The 22,006-nt window shown below is 53.5% G+C and overlaps 1 protein-coding gene across 1 annotated transcript; it reads left to right on the top strand.

Moving 5' to 3' along the window:
• The first annotated feature begins 2,119 nt into the window (after positions 1-2,119).
• Positions 2,120-21,750, top strand: ETV3 (ETS variant transcription factor 3). The gene is made up of 5 exons (XM_038768418.1): positions 2,120-2,157; positions 11,922-11,984; positions 12,856-13,093; positions 13,475-13,590; positions 20,638-21,750. The coding sequence occupies exons 2-5, from the start codon at positions 11,939-11,941 to the stop codon at positions 21,684-21,686; spliced, it is 1,449 nt and encodes a 482-aa protein (XP_038624346.1). The 5' UTR covers positions 2,120-2,157; positions 11,922-11,938; the 3' UTR covers positions 21,687-21,750.
• Positions 21,751-22,006: the final 256 nt, after the last annotated feature.

The following is a 22,006-nucleotide window of genomic DNA, read 5'->3' as shown; positions in this document are numbered from 1 at the left end:
CCCCCCCCAGCGCTTAAAACAGTGCTTGGCACAGAGTGAGCGCTTAGCAAACTCCATCACTCAAAACGACTGACTCATTATTATTATTATTATTATTATTACTGTGTGCAGAGCACTGGCCTAAGCGCTGGGGAAGTGCAAGCTGGCAACATAAATATCCCCCCCAGCGCTTAGAACAGTGCTTGGCACAGAGTGAGCACTTACCAAACTCCATCACTCAAAACGACTGACTTATTATTATTATTATTATTATTATTACTGTGTGCAGAGCACTGGACTAAGCGCTGGGGAAGTTCAAGCTGGCAACATAAGTATGCCCCCCAACGCTTAGAACAGTGCTTGGCACAGAGTGAGCGCTTATCAAACTCCATCACTCAAAACGACTGCCTGACTGACATTATTATTACTACTGTGTGCAGAGCACTGGACTAAGTGCTTGGGAAGTACAAGTTGGCAACATCATTCAGAGCAACTGACATTATTATTAATATTATTGTTATTATTATTATTATTATTATTATTATTATTATTATTATTATTATTACTGTGTGCAGAGCACTGGACTAAGCGCTGGGGAAGTTCAAGCTGGCAACATAAGTATCCCCCCCAGCGCTTAGAACAGTGCTTGGCACAGAGTGAGCGCTTAGCAAACTCCATCACTCAAAACGACTGACTGACTATTATTCATTATTATTATTATTATTATTATTATTACTGTGTGCAGAGCACTGGACTAAGCGCTATGAAAGTTCAAGCTGACAACATAAGTATCCCCCCCAGCGCTTAGAACAGTGCTTGGCACAGAGTGAGCGCTTAGCAAACTCCATCACTCAAAACGACTGACTCATTATTATTATTATTATTATTATTACTGTGTGCAGAGCACTGGCCTAAGCGCTTGGGAAGTGCAAGCTGGCAACATAAGTATCCCCCCCAGCGCTTAGAACAGTGCTTGGCACAGAGTGAGCGCTTAGCAAACTCCATCACTCAAAACGACTGACTCATTATTATTATTATTACTGTGTGCAGAGCACTGGACTAAACGCTTGGGAAGTACAAGTTGGCAACATCATTTAGAGCAACTGACATTATTATTAATATTATTATTATTATTATTATTATTACTGTGTGCAGAGCACTGGACTAAGTGCTTGGGAAGTGCAAGCTGGCAACATAAGTATCCCCCCCAGCGCTTAGAACAGTGCTTGGCACAGAGTGAGCACTTACCAAACTCCATCACTCAAAACGACTGACTATTATTATTATTATTATTATTATTATTATTATTATTACTGTGTGCAGAGCACTGGACTAAGCGCTTGGGAAGTTCAAGCTGGCAACATAAGTATCCCCCCCAGCGCTTAGAACAGTGCTTGGCACAGAGTGAGCGCTTAGCAAACTCCATCACTCAAAACGACTGACTCATTATTATTATTATTATTATTATTACTGTGTGCAGAGCACTGGACTAAGCGCTTGGGAAGTGCAAGCTGGCAACATAAATATCCCCCCCAGCGCTTAGAACAGTGCTTGGCACAGAGTGAGCACTTACCAAACTCCATCACTCAAAACGACTGACTCATTATTATTATTATTATTACTGTGTGCAGAGCACTGGCCTAAGCGCTTGGGAAGTGCAAGCTGGCAACATAAGTATCCCCCCCAGCGCTTAGAACAGTGCTTGGCACAGAGTGAGCGCTTAGCAAACTCCATCACTCAAAACGACTGACTCATTATTATTATTATTACTGTGTGCAGAGCACTGGACTAAGCGCTTGGGAAGTACAAGTTGGCAACATCATTCAGAGCAACTGACATTATTATTAATATTATTATTATTATTATTATTATTACTGTGTGCAGAGCACTGGACTAAGCGCTTGGGAAGTACAAGCTGGCAACATAAGTATCCCCCCCAGCGCTTCGGACAGCGCTTGGCACAGAGTGAGCGCTTAGCAAACTCCATCACTCCAAGCGACTGCCTGACTGCCTGACTGACTGATTGATTGACAGGGCGGGGGGGCGGGGCCCGGTGGCCCCCGGGGGCGGGCGGAAGTGACGTCACGGACCTCCCTCCCGCCCTCCCCCCGCAGACGGAGGGCCACTTCCGGTCGGGGCGGCTGAGGAGGCGACGGGAGCCGCGCGGAGCGCCGAGAGGTGAGGGAACACGACGCCCCACCCCCCACACACACACCGCCTGACCCTTGACCCCTGACCCCTGACCCCCCCCGACCCCTGAGGGGGGTCTCCCCCAACTCCAGGGGGGGAGGGGAGGAGGCGGTCCTTTTTCCGGGCAGACCAGGCCTCGCCTGTTGGGGGGGCGCTTACTACAGTGCCCAGCACCCCCCCTCACCACCCCCATCGTCATCAGCCCTCCCCCAGGCCTATTTACTGAGCGCTCCCTGGGCGCTGGCCTCTGCACTGAGCGCCCCAAAGCCGAGTAGGGGCGACTTGGCCTCGCCCCAGCGCCTAGTCCAGTGCTCAGCACACAGTCAGGGCCCAATAAATATGACTGAATGACTATTTGGCCGATTTGTCCCCTCCCCAGCGCTTAGTCCAGTGCCCTGCACACAGTCAGCGCCCATGAATGAATGACTGTGTTGCTGATTTGGCCTCTCCCCAGCGCTTAGTCCAGTGCTCTGCACACAGTCAGGGCCCAATAAATATGAATGAATGATTATGTTGCTGATTTGGCCTCTCCCCAGCGCTTAGTCCAGTGCTCAGCACACAGTCGGGGCCCAATAAATACGAATGAATGACTGTGTTGCTGATTTGGCCTCTCCCCAGCGCTTAGTCCAGTGCCCTGCGCACAGTGTCAGCGCCCATGAATGAATGACTATGTTGCTGATTTGGCCTCTCCCCAGCGCTTAGTCCAGTGCTCTGCACACAGTCAGGGCCCAATAAATATGAATGAATGATTATGTTGCTGATTTGGCCTCTCCCCAGCGCTTAGTCCAGTGCTCAGCACACAGTCGGGGCCCAATAAATATGAATGAATGACTATTTGGCTGATTTGTCCCCTCCCCAGCGCTTAGCCCAGTGCCCTGCACACAGTCAGCGCCCATGAATGAATGACTATGTTGCTGATTTGGCCTCTCCCCAGTGCTTAGTCCAGTGCTCTGCACAGAGTCAGGGCCCAATAAATACGAATGAATGACTGTGTTGCTGATTTGTCCCCTCCCCAGCGCTTAGTCCAGTGCCCTGCACACAATCAGCACCCATGAATGAATGACTATGTTGCTGATTTGGCCTCTCCCCAGCGCTTAGTCCAGTGCTCTACACACAGTCAGGGCCCAATAAATATGATTGAACGACTGTGTTGCTGATTTGGCCTCTCCCCAGCGCTTAGTCCAGTGCTCTGCACACAGTCAGGGCCCAATAAATATGACTGAATGACTATTTGGCTGGTTTGTCCCCTCCCCAGCGCTTAGTCCAGTGCCCTGCACACAGCCAGCGCCCATGAATGAATGACTACATTGCTGATTTGACCTCTCCCCAGCGCTTAGTCCAGTGCTCAGCGCACAGTCAGCGCCCAATAAATATGACTGAATGACTATTTGGCTGATTTGGCCCCTCCCCAGCGCTTAGTCCAGTGCCCTGCACACAGTCAGCTCCCATGAATGAATGACTACGTTGCTGATTTGGCCTCTCCCCAGCGCTTAGTCCAGTGCTCTGCACACAGTCAGAGCCCAATAAATATGAATGAATGACTGTGTTGCTGATTTGGCCCCTCCCCAGCGCTTAGTCCAGTGCCCTGCGCACAGTCAGCGCCCATGAATGAGTGACTGTGTTGCTGATTTGGCCTCTCCCCAGTGCTTAGTCCAGTGCTCCGCACACAGTCAGGGCCCAATAAATACGATTGAACGACTGTGTTGCTGATTTGGCCTCTCCCCAGCGCTTAGTCCAGTGCCCTGCACACAGTCAGCACCCATGAATGAATGACTATGTTGCTGATTTGGCCTCTCCCCAGCGCTTAGTCCAGTGCTCAGCACACAGTCAGCGCCCAATAAATATAACTGAATGACTATTTGGCTGGTTTGGCCCCTCCCCAACGCTTAGTCCAGTGCCCTGCACACAGTCAGCTCCCATGAATGAATGACTACGTTGCTGATTTGGCCTCTCCCCAGCGCTTAGTCCAGTGCTCTGCACACAGTCAGGGCCCAATAAATACGAGTGAATGACTGTGTTGCTGATTTGGCCCCTCCCCAGCGCTTAGTCCAGTGCCATGCACACAGTCAGCACCCATGAATGAATGACTATGCTGCTGATTTGGCCTCTCCCCAGCGCTTAGTCCAGTGCTCCGCACACAGTCAGGGCCCAATAAATACGAATGAATGACTGTGTTGCTGATTTGGCCTTTCCCCAGCGCTTAGTCCAGTGCTCAGCGCACAGTCAGCGCCCAATAAATATGACTGAATGACTATTTGGCTGATTTGGCCCCTCCCCAGCGCTTAGTCCAGTGCTCTGCACACAGTCAGCGCCCATGAATGAATGACTCTGTTGCTGATTTGGCCCCTCCCCAGCGCCTAGTCCAGTGCTCAGCACACAGTCAGGGCCCAATAAAATATGAATGAATGACTGTGTTGCTGATTTGGCTCCTCCCCAGCGCTTAGTCCAGTGCCCTGCGCACAGTCAGCGCCCATGAATGAATGACTGTGTTGCTGATTTGGCCTCTCCCCAGCGCTTAGTCCAGTGCTCCGCACACAGTCAGGGCCCAATAAATACGATTGAACGACTGTGTTGCTGATTTGGCCTCTCCCCAGCGCTTAGTCCAGTGCCCTGCACACAGTCAGCACCCATGAATGAATGACTATGTTGCTGATTTGGCCTCTCCCCAGCGCTTAGTCCAGTGCTCAGCACACAGTCAGGGCCCAATAAATATGAATGAATGACTGTGTTGCTGATTTCGCCTCTCCCCAGCGCTTAGTCCAGTGCCCTGCACACAGTCAGCGCCCATGAATGAATGACTATGTTGCTCATTTGGCCTCTCCCCAGCGCTTAGTCCAGTGCTCCGCACACAGTCAGCGCCCAATAAATATGACTGAATGACTATTTGGCTGATTTGGCCCCTCCCCAGCGCTTAGTCCAGTGCTCTGCACACAGTCAGGGCCCAATAAATACGAATGAATGACTGTGTTGCTGATTTGGCCTCTCCCCAGCGCTTAGTCCAGTGCTCTGCACACAGTCAGGGCCCAATAAATACGAATGAATGGCTGTGTTGCTGATTTGGCCCCTCCCCAGCGCTTAGTCCAGTGCCCTGCACACAGTGTCAGCGCCCATGAATGAATGACTATGTTGCTGATTTGGCCTCTCCCCAGCGCCTAGTTCAGTGCTCTGCACACAGTCAGGGCCCAATGAACGTGAAAGAATGTCTGTGTTGCCGTTTTATCCTCTCCTCAGCGCTTAGTCCAGTGCTTTGCACATAGTCAGGGCCCAATAAATATGACTGAATGACTATTTGGCTGATTTGGCCCCTCCCCAGCGCTTAGTCCAGTGCCCTGCACACAGTCAGCACCCATGAATGAATGACTATTTGGCTGATTTGTCCCCTCCCCAGCGCTTAGTCCAGTGCCCTGCACACAGTCAGCGCCCATGAATGAATGACTATGTTGCTGATTTGGCCTCTCCCCAGCGCTTAGTCCAGCGCTCCGCACACAGTCAGGGCCCAATAAATACGAATGAATGACTATTTGGCTGATTTGGCCCCTCCCCAGCGCTTAGTCCAGTGCCCTGCACACAGTCAGCGCCCATGAATGAATGACTATGTTGCTGATTTGGCCTCTCCCCAGCGCTTAGTCCAGTGCTCCGCACACAGGCAGCGCCCAATAAATATGACTGAATGACTATTTGGCTGATTTGGCCCCTCCCCAGCGCTTAGTCCAGTGCCCTCACACAGTCAGCGCCCATGAATGAATGACTATGTTGCTGATTTGGCCTCTCCCCAGCGCTTAGTCCAGTGCTGTACACACAGTCAGGGCCCAATAAACATGAATGAATGACTATGTTGCGGTTTTATCCTCTCCCCGGCGCTTAGTCCAGTGCTCTGCACACAGTCAGCACCCAATAAATATGAATGAATAACTATGTTGCTGATTTGGCCCCTCCCCAGCGCTTAGTCCAGTGCCCTGCACACAGTCAGCGCCCATGAATGAATGACTATGTTGCTTATTTGGCCTCTCCCCAGCGCTTAGTCCAGTGCTCTGCACACAGCGCCCAATAAATATGAATGATTGAGGCCTCTCCCCAGCGCTTAGTCCAGTGCTCCGCACACAGTCAGCGCCCAATAAATATGACTGAATGACTATTTGGCTGATTTGGCCCCTCCCCAGCGCTTAGTCCAGTGCTCTGCACACAGTCAGCGCCAAATAAATATGACTGAATGACTATGTTGCTGATTTGGCCTCTCCTCAGAGCTTAGTCCAGCGCTCTGCACACAGTCAGCACCTAATAAATATGAATGAATGACTATTTGGCTGATTTGTCTCCTCCCCAGCGCTTAGTCCAATGCCCTGCACACAATCAGCGCCCATGAATGAATGACTATGTTGCTGATTTGGCCTCTCCCCAGCACTTAGTCCAGTGCCCTGCACACAGTCAGTGCCCAATAAATATGAGTGAATGACTATGTTGCTGATTTGGCCTCTCCCCAGCGCTTAGTCCAGTGCTCCGCACAAAGGCAGCGCCCAATAAATATGAATGAATGACTATGTTGCTGATTTGTCCCCTCCCCAGCGCTTAGCCCAGTGCCCTGCGCACAGTCAGCGCCCATGAATGAATGACTATGTTGCTGATTTGGCCTCTCCCCAGCGCTTAGTCCAGTGCCCTGTACACAGTCAGCGCCCAATAAATATGGATGAATGACTGTGTTCCTGATTTGGCCTCTCCCCAGCGCTTAGTCCAGTGCCCTGCACACAGTCAGCGCCCATGAATGAATGACTATGTTGCTGATTTGTCCTCTCCCCAGCGCTTAGTCCAGTGTTCCGCACACAGTCAGCGCCCAATAAATATGAATGAATGACTATGTTGCTGATTTGTCCTTTCCCCAGCGCTTAGTCCAGTGCCCTGCACACAGTCAGCGCCCATGATTGAATGACTGTGTTGCGGATTTGGCCTCTCCCCAGCGCTTAGTCCAGTGCTCTGCACATAGTCAGCGCTCAATAAAGACGATTGAGTGAATTCATTCATTCATTCAATCGTATTTATTGAGCACTTACGGTGTGCAGAGCACTGAACTAAGTGCTTGGGAAGTACAAGTTGGCAACATATAGAGACGGTCCCTACCCAACAGTGGGCTCACAGTCTAGAAGATGTGCTCTGCACATAGTCAGCGCTCGATAAAGACGATTGAGTGAATGAATATGTTGCTGATTTGGCCTCTGCCCAGCGCTTAGTCCACTGCTCTGGACGCAGCGCTCAATAAAGATGAATGAATGAATGAGTATGTTGCTGATTTGGCCTCTCCCCAGCACTTAGTCCAGTGCTCTGCACATAGTGCTCAATAAAGACAATTGAATGAATGAATATGTTGCTGATTTGGCCTCTCCCCAGCACTTAGTCCACTGCTCTGGACACAGCGCTCAATAAAGACGAATGAATGAATATGTTACTGATTTGGCCTCTCCCCAGCGCTTAGTCCAGTGCTCTGCACATAGCGCTCAATAAAGACAATTGAATGAATGAATATGTTGCTGATCTGGCCTCTCCCCAGCGCTTAGTCCAGTGCTCTGCACATAGCGCTCCATAAATACGATTGAGTGGATATGTTGCTGATTTGGCCTCTCCCCAGCGCTTAGTCCCGTGCTCTGCACATAGCGCTCAATAAAGATGATTGAATGAATGAATATGTTGCTGATTTGGTCTCTCCCCAGCACTTAGTCCAGTGCTCTGCACATAGTAAGTGCTCAATAAAGACGATTGAATGAATGAATGAATAGGTTGCTGATTTGGCCTCTCCCCAACGCTTAGTCCAGTGCTCGGCACATAGCGCTCAATAAAGACGATTGAGTGAATGAATATGTTGCTGATTTGGCCTCTCCCCAGCGCTTAGTCCAGTGCTCTGGACACAATCAGCGCTCAATAAATACGAGTGAATGAATGAATGAATATGTTGCTGATTTGTCCTCTCCCCAGCGCTTAGTCCAGTGCTCTGCACACAATCAGTGCTCAACAAATATGAATGAGTGAATGTGTTGCTGATTTGTCCTCTCCCCAGCGCTTAGTCCAGTGCTCTGCACGCAGCGCTCAATAAATATGACTGTTGGGTAGGGACCGTCTCTATATGTTGCCAACTTGGACTTCCCAAGCGCTTAGTACAGTGCTCTGCACACAGTAAGCTCTCAATAAATACGATTGAATGAATGAATGAATGAATATGTTGCTGATTTGTCCTCTCCCCAGCGCTTAGTCCAGTGCTCTGCAAATAGTAAGTGCCCAATAAAGACGATTGAATGAATGAATATGTTACTGATTTGGCCTCTCACCAGCGCTTAGTCCAGTGCTCTGCACACAATCCGCACTCAATAAATATGAATGACTATGTTGCTGATTTGTCCTTTCCCCAGCGCTTAGTCCAGTGATCTGCACATAGCGCTCAATAAAGACGATTGAATGAATGAACATGTTGCTGATTTGTCCTCTCCCCAGCGCTTAGTCCAGTGCTCTGCACACAGTCAGCGCTCAATGAAGGCGATTGAATGAATGAATGAATATGTTGCTGATTTGTCCTCTCCCCAACGCTTAGTCCAGTGCTCTGCGCACAGTCAGTGCTCAATAAAGACGATTAAATGAATGAACATGTTACTGATTTGTCCTCTCCCCAGCGCTTAGTCCAGTACTCTACACACAGTCAGTGCTCAATAAAGATGGTTGAAGGAATGAATGAATGAATGTGTTGCTGATTTGTTCTCTCTCCAACGCTTAGTCCAGTGCTCTGCACACAGTAAGCGCTCAATAAAGACGATTGAATGACTATGTTGCTGATTTGTCCTCTCCCCAGCGCTTAGTCCAGTGCTCTGCACACAATCAATGCTCAATATGAATGAATGAATATGTTGCTGATTTGCCCTCTCCCCAGCGTTTAGTCCAGTGCTGTGCACACAGTCAGTGCTCAGTAAAGACGATTGAATGAATGAATATGTTGCTGAGTTGTCCTCTCCCCAGCGCTTAGTCCAGTGCTTTGCACGCAGTGCTCACTAAAGACGGTTGAATGAATGAATGAATGAATGGACTTCTAGGTGGCACTTGTGTTCATTCAGTGGCATTTATTGAGCGCTTATCGTGTTCTTTCAGTGGTATTTATTGAGTGCTTACTGTATGCAGATTCCCCCACCCCCGCCCTTCATTCATTCAGGCCTATTTATTGAGCGCTCACTGTGTGCAGAGCCCTGGACTAAACGCTTGAAAGACTGGACTTTAAGTGGCCCTTATATTATTCATTCATTAAGTGGTATTGAGCGCTAACCGTGTGCAGATCCGCCCCGCCCCCAATTCATTCAGTGATATTTATTGAGCACTTAATGTGCACAGGGCACTGGACTAAACGCTTGAAAGCCTGGATGTCCAAGTGGCCCTTTTATTACTCATTCATTTAATCGTATTTATTGAGCGCTTACTGTGTGCAGACCCCCCGCCCCCGCCGCCGCCCCTAATTCATTCAGTGGTATTTATTGAGCACTTACTAGGTGCAGACCACCCCACCCCCGCCCCTAGTTCATTTAGTGGTATTTATTGAGCTCTTACTGTGTGCAGAGCACTGGACTAAGCGCTTAAAAGCCTGTACTTCTAGGTGGCACATTTATTATTCTTTCAGTCGTGTTTATTGAGCGCTTACTGTGTGCACAGCACTGTACTAAGCGCTTGAACGGTACAATTTGGCAACAGCTAGAGACAGTGCCTACCCAACAACAGGCTCACAGTCTCCCAAAGCGCCTTCATTATTTCGTTATTTAGTCCTCACAACACCCCTGCGAGGTAGGGTGCAGGTATTATTACCCCCTCCCCCCGCCCCAGTTTGCAGCTGGGGAAACTGAGGCACGGGGCGGTAAAGTGACACGCCCAAGGCCGCACAGGGACTCGAACCCGGGACCTCTGGGTTTCTGGCCCGCGGCTTTTCCATCGCGCCGCGCTGCCTCCTAATTCTTGCCTTCTCTTCCTCCTCCTCCTGGAAGTCTTCCTTTATTCCCTCCTTATCTCTGCTGGGTGGTGTTGGGGGGGGGGTCTCTCTGCAGGGTGGGAGCTTCTAGTCTCCGGGGGAGAACGCTTTGAGATCCTTCCCCGGCCCAGGTGACGTTTCGGGGGATCATTCAGTCGTTCAGTTGAGTATCTACTGAGCGCTTCCCGTGCTCAGAGCACTGGACTAAGCGCTTGGAAAGGACAGTTCAGCAATAAAGAGAGACAATCCCTGCCCACACCGGGATTTAAGGATTTAGACAGGCAGCGAAACAATAATAATAATAGTAATGATGGCATTTGTACATCATTTGTACATCAATAAATACGATTGATTGATTGATTTGTTAAGCGCTTACTATGTGCAAAGCACTGTTCTAAGCGCCGGGAAGGATGAAAGGTGAAGGGAACAGGCCATCACCCCCTGACCGCCTGGGCATCCCCCTTCCTCCCCCACCTCTGTCCCTATAGGTGACATAAGCGCTTAGTACAGTGCTCTGCACACAGTAAGCGCCCAATAAGTACGATTGAACGAATGCCCACCGAGGCCTAGGATGGGGAGAGCCTGGAGGAACCCTCCCGCCCCACAAGGAGAGGGTCCTGTTCTCTCCATCTCCTCCTCCCCCGGCCCCCTGTACTTTTCAAGCGCTTAGTACAGTGCTCTGCGCACAGTAGGCGCTCACTAAGTACGACGGAATGACGCTCCCCTCCTTCCCGCCCCCTCCCAAAGCGGGATAGCTCACACAAAAGCAGAGAGCAACAGGAAATTTCGTTGAGGAAGTGCAAATCTTGAACAAGTGGATTGAGATATCCCCCCCCCGCCATATCCAGCCGCTCCGTAATAACCTGTCGGAAATTCATTCATTCATTCGATCGTATTTATTGAGCGCTTACTGTGTGCTGATCACTGGACTAAGCGCTTGGGAAGTACAAGTTGGCAACATCTAGAGACGGTCCCGAGCCGACAGTGGGAAATGCCCCCGTTTTCCCTTCCCACCGGGGAGGAATCTTTTGAAGGGCTGCTTTTTTTTATTGTTTTGTTTTCTTCTGTAGAAAGCCCTTGACTTCATTTTAGTTCCTTCCTTCCAGGAGTCACCGTGTGATGAGGGTGTTTACTTCCCTAGATCCCGGGGAATTTTCGGGGGGAAGGCCCTGGGGCGCAGAGGCGGCCCCCCCCTCAGCCGGGAACCGGTTCCCCTTTCTCTTCCACCCCCCTTCGATCCCGAGCTGGAGAAATCGAAATCGGATGTTCCCCCGGAGGGAGGGAATCAGATCGGGGGCCGGGGGGAGGTGGTCGGAAAGCGAGAGTGGTTTTTTGGGTTGGGTGGGTATTTTTTTTTCTGTTTCACCCGCACACGTGGGCGAGCGCGGAGCTTGTCGATCTTGGCGTCCCAGTCCGTCTGGTGATAGACGACAAGCTCACCTGTCCGTCCCGTTCACCGGTGAAGACCCCCGCCCCCATTGCTGGGGGCATAGAGGGAGGAGGAGGGCAGATAATAAAAGGCGGAGTGTTTACCCCTTTGCGGTTGGAAGTCAGGTGAGAGATAATTACGACTCTTTCGGATGACCCGAGGACCATCATTTTGAAAGTCGGGGCCGTAGGTGACGGGTTTGGCCCTGGGAGGCCTGGCGTGGCGGGGAGGGGGGAGAGGAAGGCTCTGGGACGTTGGCAGGCAGAGCCACCCGGGGCGGGGTGACGGCACCTTTCGAGTAATTGTGGCTTGTGTTTTTGTGTGTCCGCGTCCGCCTTCCAGTCAGCAGGAGGGAGAAAATGAAGGCCGGCTGCAGCATCGCAGATAAGCCTGAAGGAGGGGGAGGTAAGTACCGGGGGTGGGGGGATCCCCTGGGGTAACTCCCTGCAGCCCCTCCGGACCCACGGCCTCTGGAGAGTCTCCCCCTCCGGGCTGGCTTCCCTGCATGTCTTCCCCGGAGCTGCCCTCCACACACACAGACTTCGTGTGGACGCGTGTAGACGGCCCCGGGCGGAGGAGGGGAGAGTATCCAGTTTCTTTGCCCAGTTTTGGTTTTCCCTGCTCCTGGCGGGGGACTGTAAGCCGGCCGTGGGCAGGGAACGGATCCTACCAACTCCCTTATATTGTCCTCTCGCGACCGCTTGGCACAGCCCCCCCCCCCCCCCACCGCACGCGCTCAATAAGTAGCGACGATCCCGCCCCCCACAATTTATCCCTTCGGAACCTCAACTTTCCCTGCCCCTTCCCCGGGGCGGGGGCGGGGGGTGGTTTAGCGGGAAGGGAGCCGAGAGACACCCCGCTTCCAGCCCTTCCCCGCCCCACTCCCAGCCGGGTGACCTCGGGCAAGTTGCTTAACCTCTCTGGGCCCCGGTTTCCTCGGGCGAGTTGCTTAACCTCTCTGGGCCCCGGTTTCCTCGCTCGTAAAATGGCGAGGATCCTACCCGCCGCTCCCTGCCTCCCGGGGATGTTGGGGAAATCGAATGAGATAATTGATGTGAAAGGGCTAGACGGATTCCAGGTGGTGGTGGTGGTATCGTTTTTACTGTTGTTGTTATTACCGGTCCCGTCCGGACCAGAACCCGCTGCCCGTCGAGACCCCGTCGCCGGCCCAGCCCCACCCCAGGGGTCCCGCGGACGGGCGCGGGTAGCCGGGGGGCTCCGCGTCCCCTCCCGCCCGGCCTCACCGCCCCCGGGCCCCCCGCTCTCGCCCCTCCAGGATACCAGTTCCCCGACTGGGCCTACAAGACGGAGTCGAGCCCGGGCTCGCGCCAGATCCAGCTGTGGCACTTCATCCTGGAGCTGCTGCAGAAGGAGGAATTCCGCCACGTCATCGCCTGGCAGCAGGGCGAGTACGGCGAGTTCGTCATCAAGGACCCGGACGAGGTGGCCCGCCTCTGGGGCCGCCGCAAGTGCAAGCCGCAGATGAACTACGATAAACTCAGCCGGGCCCTCAGGTGGGCGGCGGCGGCGGGAGGGGCGAGGTGGGGGGCACCCTGCCCCGGTCCGCGGGCACGCCCTCCCGCGGACCCGGCGTCGCCGGGGTGACCCGCGGGAGGCCAGAGGTCGCCCGCCCTGGGCCGACTTCCTCGTGCCCGCTGGATCTTAGCCCGGCGACCTTTGATCCCCGCCCGGCGACCCGTCATCCGGCGCCCTGTGGGTGGGACGGTAAAGACATGGCCCACCCGGCTCCGGGAGGGCCGGAAGTGGGATTTCCTTCCGGGGGCTGGGTTCGGCCGCCCGCGGGATCGGGGTGCCCCTCCGTCCCCGCCTCGGTCGGTCCCCAGCCCCTGCGGGGGTCCCGGGGCCGTGGCACTGACCGCCCTCCTCCTCCGCAGATACTACTACAACAAGCGCATCCTGCATAAGACTAAGGGCAAGAGGTTCACCTACAAATTCAACTTCAACAAGCTGGTGATGCCCAACTACCCGTTCATCAACATCCGGCCCAATGGTCAGCGGGCGCGGGGGGCGGGAGGGGACTGCGTGGGTGGGAAGGCTCAGGGACTGTCCCCTCGCCGCCCCAGTTCTCTGCCGTCCCTCACGCTGGTCGCGGGGGCCGAGGGAGGGCAGACAGGGCGGCCGGGATGGGGAAGGGTCGTCATCATCATCATCAATCGTATTTATTGAGCGCTTACTGTGTGCAGAGCACTGGACTAAGTGCTTGGGAAGTACAAGTTGGCAACATATAGAGACGGTCCCTACCCAACAGTGGGCTCACAGTCTAAAAGGGGGAGACAGAGAACAAAACCAAACATGCTAACAAAATAAAATAGAAGGGTCCCCATCTACACCCTCAGAGCCCCTCCTCCACGGGCGGCGGGGGGGTGGGGCCGTCGAGGCCGCCCCCGCCACCGCCTTGGCCGGGTAATTGCTCCGCTAAACAAGTCAGGGCAGTTTCTTCTCGGGCGCTGCTATCATTCCTGGTCCATCACAGTGCCGCCCCACCCTCCTTGGCCCTGGGGCACGCATTTGGAAAAAAAAAGAAAAAGGGAGAGCCATGGTGGTGGGAGAGAAAGAGAAAGAGACAGAGAGGTCACCTCCTGGAATGCCTCTCTCTAATTACAACCTGTTTTCTTTCCCCGGGCCTGCCGGAGAGGCGCTGGGAACCGAACCTGTTTGGGGCCTTGGAATCTGGTTTCCTCTCGCCCTCTTCCTCCCCGTCGCCCCTCCCCTGTCCCGCACCCACCTCATTTGGGGGGGTTTTTGTTCCTGCCATGGGGGGCCGGAGGTCAGACTGGGGTTCAACCGGCCCCAGGTGGAGACAAGATTGGGTCGGACCCAGTCCGTGTCCCCAAGGGGGCTCACAGCCTCGTACATTCATTCAGTCGTATTTATCATTCATTCATTCATTCATTCAATCGTATTTATCGAGCGCTTACTGTGTGCAGAGCACTGGACTAAGCGCCTGGGAAATAGTCGGCAACCTATAGAGACGGTCCCTACCCGACAGCGGGCTCACAGAAGTGGGAGACAGACGACAAAACAGAACATGTGGACGGGTGTCAAGTCGTCAGAACAGACAGAGTTAAAGCTAAATGCACATCATTAACAAAATAAATAGAATAGTAAATATGTACAAGTAGGCCTCATTTTACAGATGAGGTCACTGAGGCCCAGAGAAGTGAAGTGATGATGGTATTTGTTAAGCGCTTACTATGTGCAGAGCACTGTTCTAAGCGCTGGGGGAGATACAAGGTTGTCACACGCGGGGCTCACAGACTTAATCCCCATTTTACAGATGAGATCACTGAGGCCCAGAGAAGTGAAGTGATGATGATATTTGTTAAGCACTTACTATGTGCAGAGCACTGTTTTAAGCGCTGGGAGAGATACGAGGTTCTCAGGTTGTCCCACGTGGGGCTCACAGCCTTCATCCCTATTTTACAGATGAGGTCACTGAGGCCCAGAGAAGTGAAGTGATGATGATATTTGTTAAGCGCTTACTATGTGCAGAGCACTGTTCTAAGCGCTGGGGGAGATACAAGGTTGTCACACGCGGGGCTCACAGACTTAATCCCCATTTTACAGATGAGGTCACTGAGGCCCAGAGAAGTGAAGTGATGATGATATTTGTTAAGCGCTTACTATGCGCAGAGCACTGTTCTAAGCGCTGAGAGAGATATGAGGCTCTCAGGTTGTCCCACGTGGGGCTCACAGCCTTCGTCCCTATTTTACAGATGACGTCGCTGAGGCCCAGAGAAGTGAAGTGATGATGATATTTGTTAAGCGCTTACTATGTGCAGAGCACTGTTCTAAGCGTTGGGGGAGATACAAGCTTGTCTCACGCGGGGCTCACAGGCTTAATCCCCATTTTACAGATGAGGTCACTGAGGCCCAGAGAAGTGAAGTGATGATGATATTTGTTAAGCGCTTACTGTGCGCAGAGCACTGTTCTAAGCGCTGGGGGAGATACAAGGTTCTCGGGTTGTCCCATGCGGGGCTCACAGACTTAATCCCCATTTTACAGATGAGATCACTGAGGCCCAGAGAAGTGAAGTGATGATGATATTTGTTAAACGCTTACTATGTGCAGAGCACTGTTCTAAGCGCTGCAAGGTTGTCTCACGCGGGGCTCACAGGCTTAATCCCCATTTTACAGATGAGGTCACTGAGGCCCAGAGAAGTGAAATGACTTGCCTGAGGCCACTCAGCAGACGAGAGACGGGACAGGGATTATTCATTCATTCATTCAATCGTATTTATTGAGCGCTTACTGCATTAAAACCCATCACCTTCTCGGCTCTCCCCACTACAGCATCAGGCCAGTCCGTCAGGCAGTGGTATTTACTGAGCGCTTACTGTGTGCAGAGCGCTGTACTAAGCGCCGGGGAGAGGACTGTAGAACAAGAAATAGGCCACACAACGAACTTACAGTCTACAGGGGGAAAACACGTTAATATGAAGTCAGTCAATCTTATTTACCGAGGGCTTACTGTGTGCGGAGGATTGTACGAAGCCCCGGGGAGAGGGCGATAGAACAATTAATTCATTCAGTCGTATTTATTGGGCGCTTACTGTGTGCAGAGCAGTGGACTAAGCACTTGGGAAGTCCAAGTGACAACACGTAGAGACGGTCCCTACCCAACAGCAGGCTCACAGTTTAGAAGAATAAGCCCATTCCCTGCCCACAGTGAGCTTACGGTGTAGAAGCTGGAGACAGACACTAATAGAAGTATTATTTCTAATAAGGAGCAGCGTGGCTCAATTCATTCAATCGTATTTATTGAGCGCTTACTGTGTTCAGAGCACTGGACTAAGCGCTTGGGAAGTACAAGTCGGCAACAGAGACGGTCCCTACCCAACAGCGGGCTCACAGTCTAGAAGGGGGAGACAGATGACAAAACAAAATGTGGACAGGAGTCAAGTCATCAGAACAAATAGAAATAAAGCACATTATCAACAAAATAAATAGAATAGTAAATATGTACAAGTAAAATAGTCATAAATCAGTACAAACATATATACAGGTGCTGTGGGGAGGCGAAGGATGTGGAAAGAGCCCAGGCTTGGGAGTCAGAGGTCATGGGTTCAAATCCCGGCTCCACCACTTGTCAGCTGTGTGACCTTGGGCAAGTCACTTCACTTCTCTGGGCCTCAGTGACCTCATCTGTAAAATGGGAATGAAGACTGAGCCCCCCGTGGGACAACCTGATCACCTTGTATCCCCCTCCAGCGCTTAGAACAGTGCTCTGCACATAGTAAGCACTTAGCAGGTGCCATTATTATTCTTCTCTGTGCCTCAGTGACCTCATCTGTAAAATGGGGGTGAAGACTGGGAGCCCCACGTGGGATAACGTGATCACCTTGTATCCCTCTCCAGCGCTTAGAACAGTGCTCTGCACATAGTAAGCACTTAATAATTGCCATTATTATTAGTCTCTGTGCCTCAGTGACCTCATCTGTAAAATGGGGATGAAGACTGGGAGCCCCCCTGTGGGACAACCTGATCACCTTGTATCCCCCTCCAGCAGTTAGAACAGTGCTTTGCACATAGTAAGCGCTTAGCAAATGCCATTATTATTATTCTCTGTGCCTCAGTTACCTCATCTGTAAAATGGGGATGAAGACTGGGAGCCCCACGTGGGGTAACCTGATCACCTTGTATCCCCTCATTCATTCATTCATTCATTCGATCGTATTTATTATAGTAATAAATAGTAATAATGGCATTTATTAAGCGCTTACTATGTGCAAAGCACTGTTCTAAGCACTGGGGAGGGTACAAGGTGATCAGGTTGTCCCACGGGGGGGGGGGGGGGCTCACAGTCTTCATCCCCATTTTACAGATGAGGTAACTGAGGCACAGAGAAGTTAAAAGTGACTTGCCGAGAGTCACACAGCTGACTGTTGGTGGAGCCAGGATTTGAGCCCATGACCTCTGACTCCAAAGCCCGGGCTCTTTCCACTGAGCCACGCTGCTTCTCTTATTTATTGAGCGCTTACTGTGTGCAGAGCACTGGACGAAGCGCTTGGGAAGTACAAGTCGGCAACATATAGAGACGATCCCTACCCAACAACGGGCTCACAGGCTAAGATCACCTTGTATCCCTTCGTTCACTCGTTCATTCGATGGTATTTATTGAGCGCTTACTGTGGGCAGAGCACTGGACTAAGCGCTTGGGAAGTACAAATCGGCAGCATATAGAGACGGTCCCTACCCAACAACGGGCTCACAGGCTTAGATCACCTTGTGTCCCCCTCCAGCGCTAAGAACAGTGCTTTGCACCTAGTAAATGCTTAACAAATTCCATTATTATTATTATTATTGTTATTATCATTATTATTGTTATTGTTATTAAGTAAATCAGGCAACAACCATCCCCTGCCTCCAACTCTCAGCCTGGCTTCGTTTGGGTGGGGTTTTTTTCCCGCCTCCAGGCCCCGGCCTGGCTTTTCTTGAGACACCTGGGATATTGTGGGAGCCACTCTGCCCACGTACCCCCAGGCGTGGGGAAGGGTCTGGATTCCTCTCCCAATCAATCAATCAATCAATCGTATTTATTGAGCGCTTACTGTGTGCAGAGCACTGGACGAAGCGCTTGGGAAGTACAAATCGGCAACGTATAGAGACGGTCCCTACCCAACAACGGGCTCACAGGCTAAGATCCCCTTGTGTCCCCCTCCAGTGCTAAGAACAGTGCTTTGCACATAGTAAGCGCCTAACAAATTCCATTATTATTATTATTATTATTAAGTAAATCAGGCAACAACCATCCCCTGCCTCCAACTCTCAGCCTGGCTTCGTTTGGGTGGGTTTTTTTTCCCGCCTCCAGGCTTTTCTTGAGACACCTGGGATATTGTGGGAGCCTCTCTGCCCCCGTACCCCCAGGCGTGGGGAAGGGTCTGGATTCCTCTCCCAATCAATCAATCAATCATATTTATTGAGCGCTTACTGTGTGCAGAGCACTTTACTAAGCGCTTGGGAAGTCCAAGTCGGCAACACATAGAGACAGTCCCTACCCAACAGCGGGCTCACAGTCTAGAAGGAGGAGACAGTTTATCAACTAAGCTGGAGGGCGGAGAGGTCAGGAGTCCGGGCCTGGGCCCGTCCCAGGCTCACATAATAATAATAATGGTGGCATTTATTAAGCGCTTACTATGTGCAAAGCACTGTTCTAAGCACTGGGGAGGCTACAAGGTGATCAGGTTGTCCTGTGAGGGGCTCACGGTCTTAATCCCCATTTTACAGATGAGGGAACTGAGGCCCAGAGAAGTGGTGACTTGCCCAAAGTCACCCAGCTGACAATTGGAGGAGCGGGGATTTGAACCCATGACCTCTGACTCCAAAGCCTGGGCTCTTTTCCACTGAGCCACGCTGCTTGTCTCCATTGAGGGTGTTTCTTGAGCGCTCGCTGTGTGCAGAGCAGTGTACTAAGCGGTTGGGGGTGTCCGATACAGCGGAGTCAGTAGACGCGTTCCCCGCCCACCCTGCGCCCGGCCCACACTAATAATAATAATGATGGCATTTATTAAGCGCTTACTATGTGCAGAGCACGCTGGAGGGGGATACAAGGTGATCAGTTAGCCAAAGCCGCCGGCCGCCCCCATCACCCGGTCAGCGCTCTCGATTGGACAGCGACGGTGGGCCGGACACTGGACTAAGCGCCCCTAGGGCTCCGGGCCCTGTCGTCCCATTGCCCGCCCCTCCCACATAATAATAATAATAATGACGGCATTTGTTAAGCGCTTACTATGTGCAAAGCACCGTTCTAAGCACTGGGGAGGTTACGAGGTGATCAGGTGGTCCCACGGGGGGCTCCCAGTCTTCATCCCCATTTTCCAGATGAGGGAACTGAGGCACAGAGCATAATTATAATAATGATGACATTTATTAAGCGCTTACTATGTGCAAAGCACCATTCTAAGCACCGGGGAGGTTACCAGGTGATCAGATGGTCCCACAGGGGGCTCCCAGTCTTCATCCCCATTTTCCAGATGAGGGAACTGAGGCACAGAGCATAATTATAATAATGATGACATTTATTAAGCGCTTACTATGTGCAAAGCACCATTCTAAGCACCGGGGAGGTTACCAGGTGATCAGATGGTCCCACAGGGGGCTCCCAGTCTTCATCCCCATTTGACAGATGAGGGAACTGAGGCACAGAGAACAATAATAATAATAATAATAATGACATTCATTAACCACTTACTGTGTGCAAAGCACCATTGTAAGCGCCAGGGAGGTTACAAGGTGATCAGGTTGTCCTACGGGGGGGTCCCAGTCTTCATCCCCATTTGACAGAGGAGGGAACTGAGGCACCAAGAATAATAATAATAATAATAATAATGACATTTATTAAGTGCTTACTATGTGCAAAGCACCGTTCTAAGCACCAGGGCGGTTACAAGGTGATCAAGTGGTCCCACAGGGGGCTCCCAGTCTTCATCCCCATTAGACAGGAGGGAACTGAGGCACAGAGAATAATAATAATAATGATGGCATTGTTAAGCACTTACTATGTGCAAAGCACCGTTCTAAGCGCCGGGGAGGTTACAAGGCGATAAGGGGGTCCCACGGGGGGCTCCCAGTCTTCGTCCCCATTTGACAGAGGAGGGAACTGAGGCCCAGAGAAGGGATGTGACTTAGCCAAAGTCACCCAGCTGATGGCTGGTGGAGCCGGGATTTGGGTAGGGACCGTCTCTCTGTGCCGCCAACTTGTCCTTCCCAAGCGCTTAGTCCAGTGCTCTGCACACAGTAAGCGCTCAATAAATACGATTGAATGAATGAACCCTTGACCTCTGACTCCAAAGCCCACGCTGTTTCCGTTGAGGCACGCTGCTTCTCTGCATCCCTCGGTGGTTTCCGTGAGAGCGGTCGCCACGGTGCCCTGCCCGCAGGCCCCTTCCCCTGGGGCCTCTGCCCTCCCCGGGGGTGCCCGGCGCCCGCCCAGGAGACTGAGCTTTGCCCCCGTAATCGGTGGGCACCCAGGGGTGGCGGGCGGGTGGGCGCGGCCGGGGCCGGGCCCTGACGTGGCGGTGTCTCCCCCCCCCGCAGGTGTGGTGCCCCAGAGCGCGCCCCCGGTGCCCACCGCCTCGTCCCGCTTCCACTTCCCCCCCCTGGACAGCCACTCCCCGCCGGGCGACGGGCGGCCCGGCCGCTACCCGGCCGCCCCGGACCCCCCGGCCGACGGCGGCGACCGCAAGGCGGAGCTCCCCGAGCTGGAGGACGGGCCGGCCGACTGGCCCCGCCAACGCCGCGGCGCCGTGGACTTCCTGACGGGGCGGGGGGCCGGGGGCCCCGCGCCCGCCGCGCCCCCGAAGCGCAAGCCGGACCTCGTGGTCCCGCTGTTCGCCCGGCCGGGGCTCTACGCGGACGCCGCCAGCCCCTTCGCCGTGTCCCCGCTGCCCGGCCGGGGGGCGGCCGGCGTGCTCAACGTGCCCATCTCGCCCGCCCTGTCGCTGACGCCCACCCTCTTCTCCTACAGCCCCTCGCCCGGCCTCAGCCCCTTCGCGGGGGGTGGCGGCGGCAACTGCTTCTCCTTCAACCCCGAGGAGATGAAACATTACTTGCACGCCCAGGCCTGCTCGGTATTCAACTACCACCTGAGCCCGCGGACCTTCCCCCGCTACCCGGGCCTGGGCCTGCCGGGCCCGCCCGCGGTGCCCCCGCCGCCCCCGGCCCCGCCCTGCCGCGGGGCCCCCGACGAGCCGGCCCCCTTCCCCATCAAGCTGCAGCCCCCGCCCGCCGGGCGCAGGCACCGCGACAGGGCCGAGGGGGCCGAGGAGCCGCCCGCGCCCCCCCGGATCAAGGCCGAGCCCGAGGCCGACGGGGAGCCCGCCGCCCCGGCCCGGGAGGACGGGGCCGCCCGCTTCGCCCGCCCGGCGGCGGCGGCGGCGGCGGCGGCGGCGGCCCGGCCCCCCGCGCCCGAGGCCCCGGAGCCCCCCGAGGCGGGCGAGCCGGAAGCCCCCGAGAAGAAGGAGGACGCCTCCATGCCGCCCAAGCTGCGGCTGAAGCGGCGCTGGAACGGCGAGCGCGAGGTCCCCTGGAACCCCGCCGGCCCCCCGGCCCTCCTGGCCGGCCCTCAGGGGGCCGCGGACGCCTAGAGACCCCGTGGATTGACGTGGCGAGGTCGCGGCGGGGGGCGGGGGGCCGCTCCGTCTACATCGAACAGACCTCTTGTCTTGGGGGGGGGGGGTGGGGGGGTGGGGGGGAGACTCCTTATTTTATTGGTGGGTTTTTGTTTTGTTTTTTTAATCTTATTTTATTTTATTTCCCGTTGTAAACTTGGCAAGTGCGACGTGGACAGCTTGCTTTGGTCGGGGGGTCGCGCTTCAGCTCCCTCGTCCTCTCGCCCCCGTTGTGTCCTTTCCCGCCCCTCCCGACTTCCTTCGAGGAGCGGACTCACGTCAGGGAAGCATTAGGG

This window comes from Tachyglossus aculeatus, chromosome Y4 (genome assembly GCF_015852505.1).
Source record: "Tachyglossus aculeatus isolate mTacAcu1 chromosome Y4, mTacAcu1.pri, whole genome shotgun sequence".
Taxonomy (NCBI): Eukaryota; Metazoa; Chordata; class Mammalia; order Monotremata; family Tachyglossidae; genus Tachyglossus; species Tachyglossus aculeatus.
Note: the sequence above shows the minus strand (reverse complement) of the source record. Positions and strands in the feature narration are given on the sequence as shown.

Bases quoted from the DNA above. Each gene is read 5' to 3' on its own strand.
- ETV3 (XM_038768418.1), top strand. From the start codon at position 11,939: ATGAAGGCCGGCTGCAGCATCGCAGATAAGCCTGAAGGAGGGGGAG. The intron at 13,094-13,474 runs GTGGGCGGCGGC...CCTCCTCCGCAG, and splicing joins AAACTCAGCCGGGCCCTCAG to ATACTACTACAACAAGCGCA. The intron at 13,591-20,637 runs GTCAGCGGGCGC...CCCCCCCCGCAG, and splicing joins CATCAACATCCGGCCCAATG to GTGTGGTGCCCCAGAGCGCG.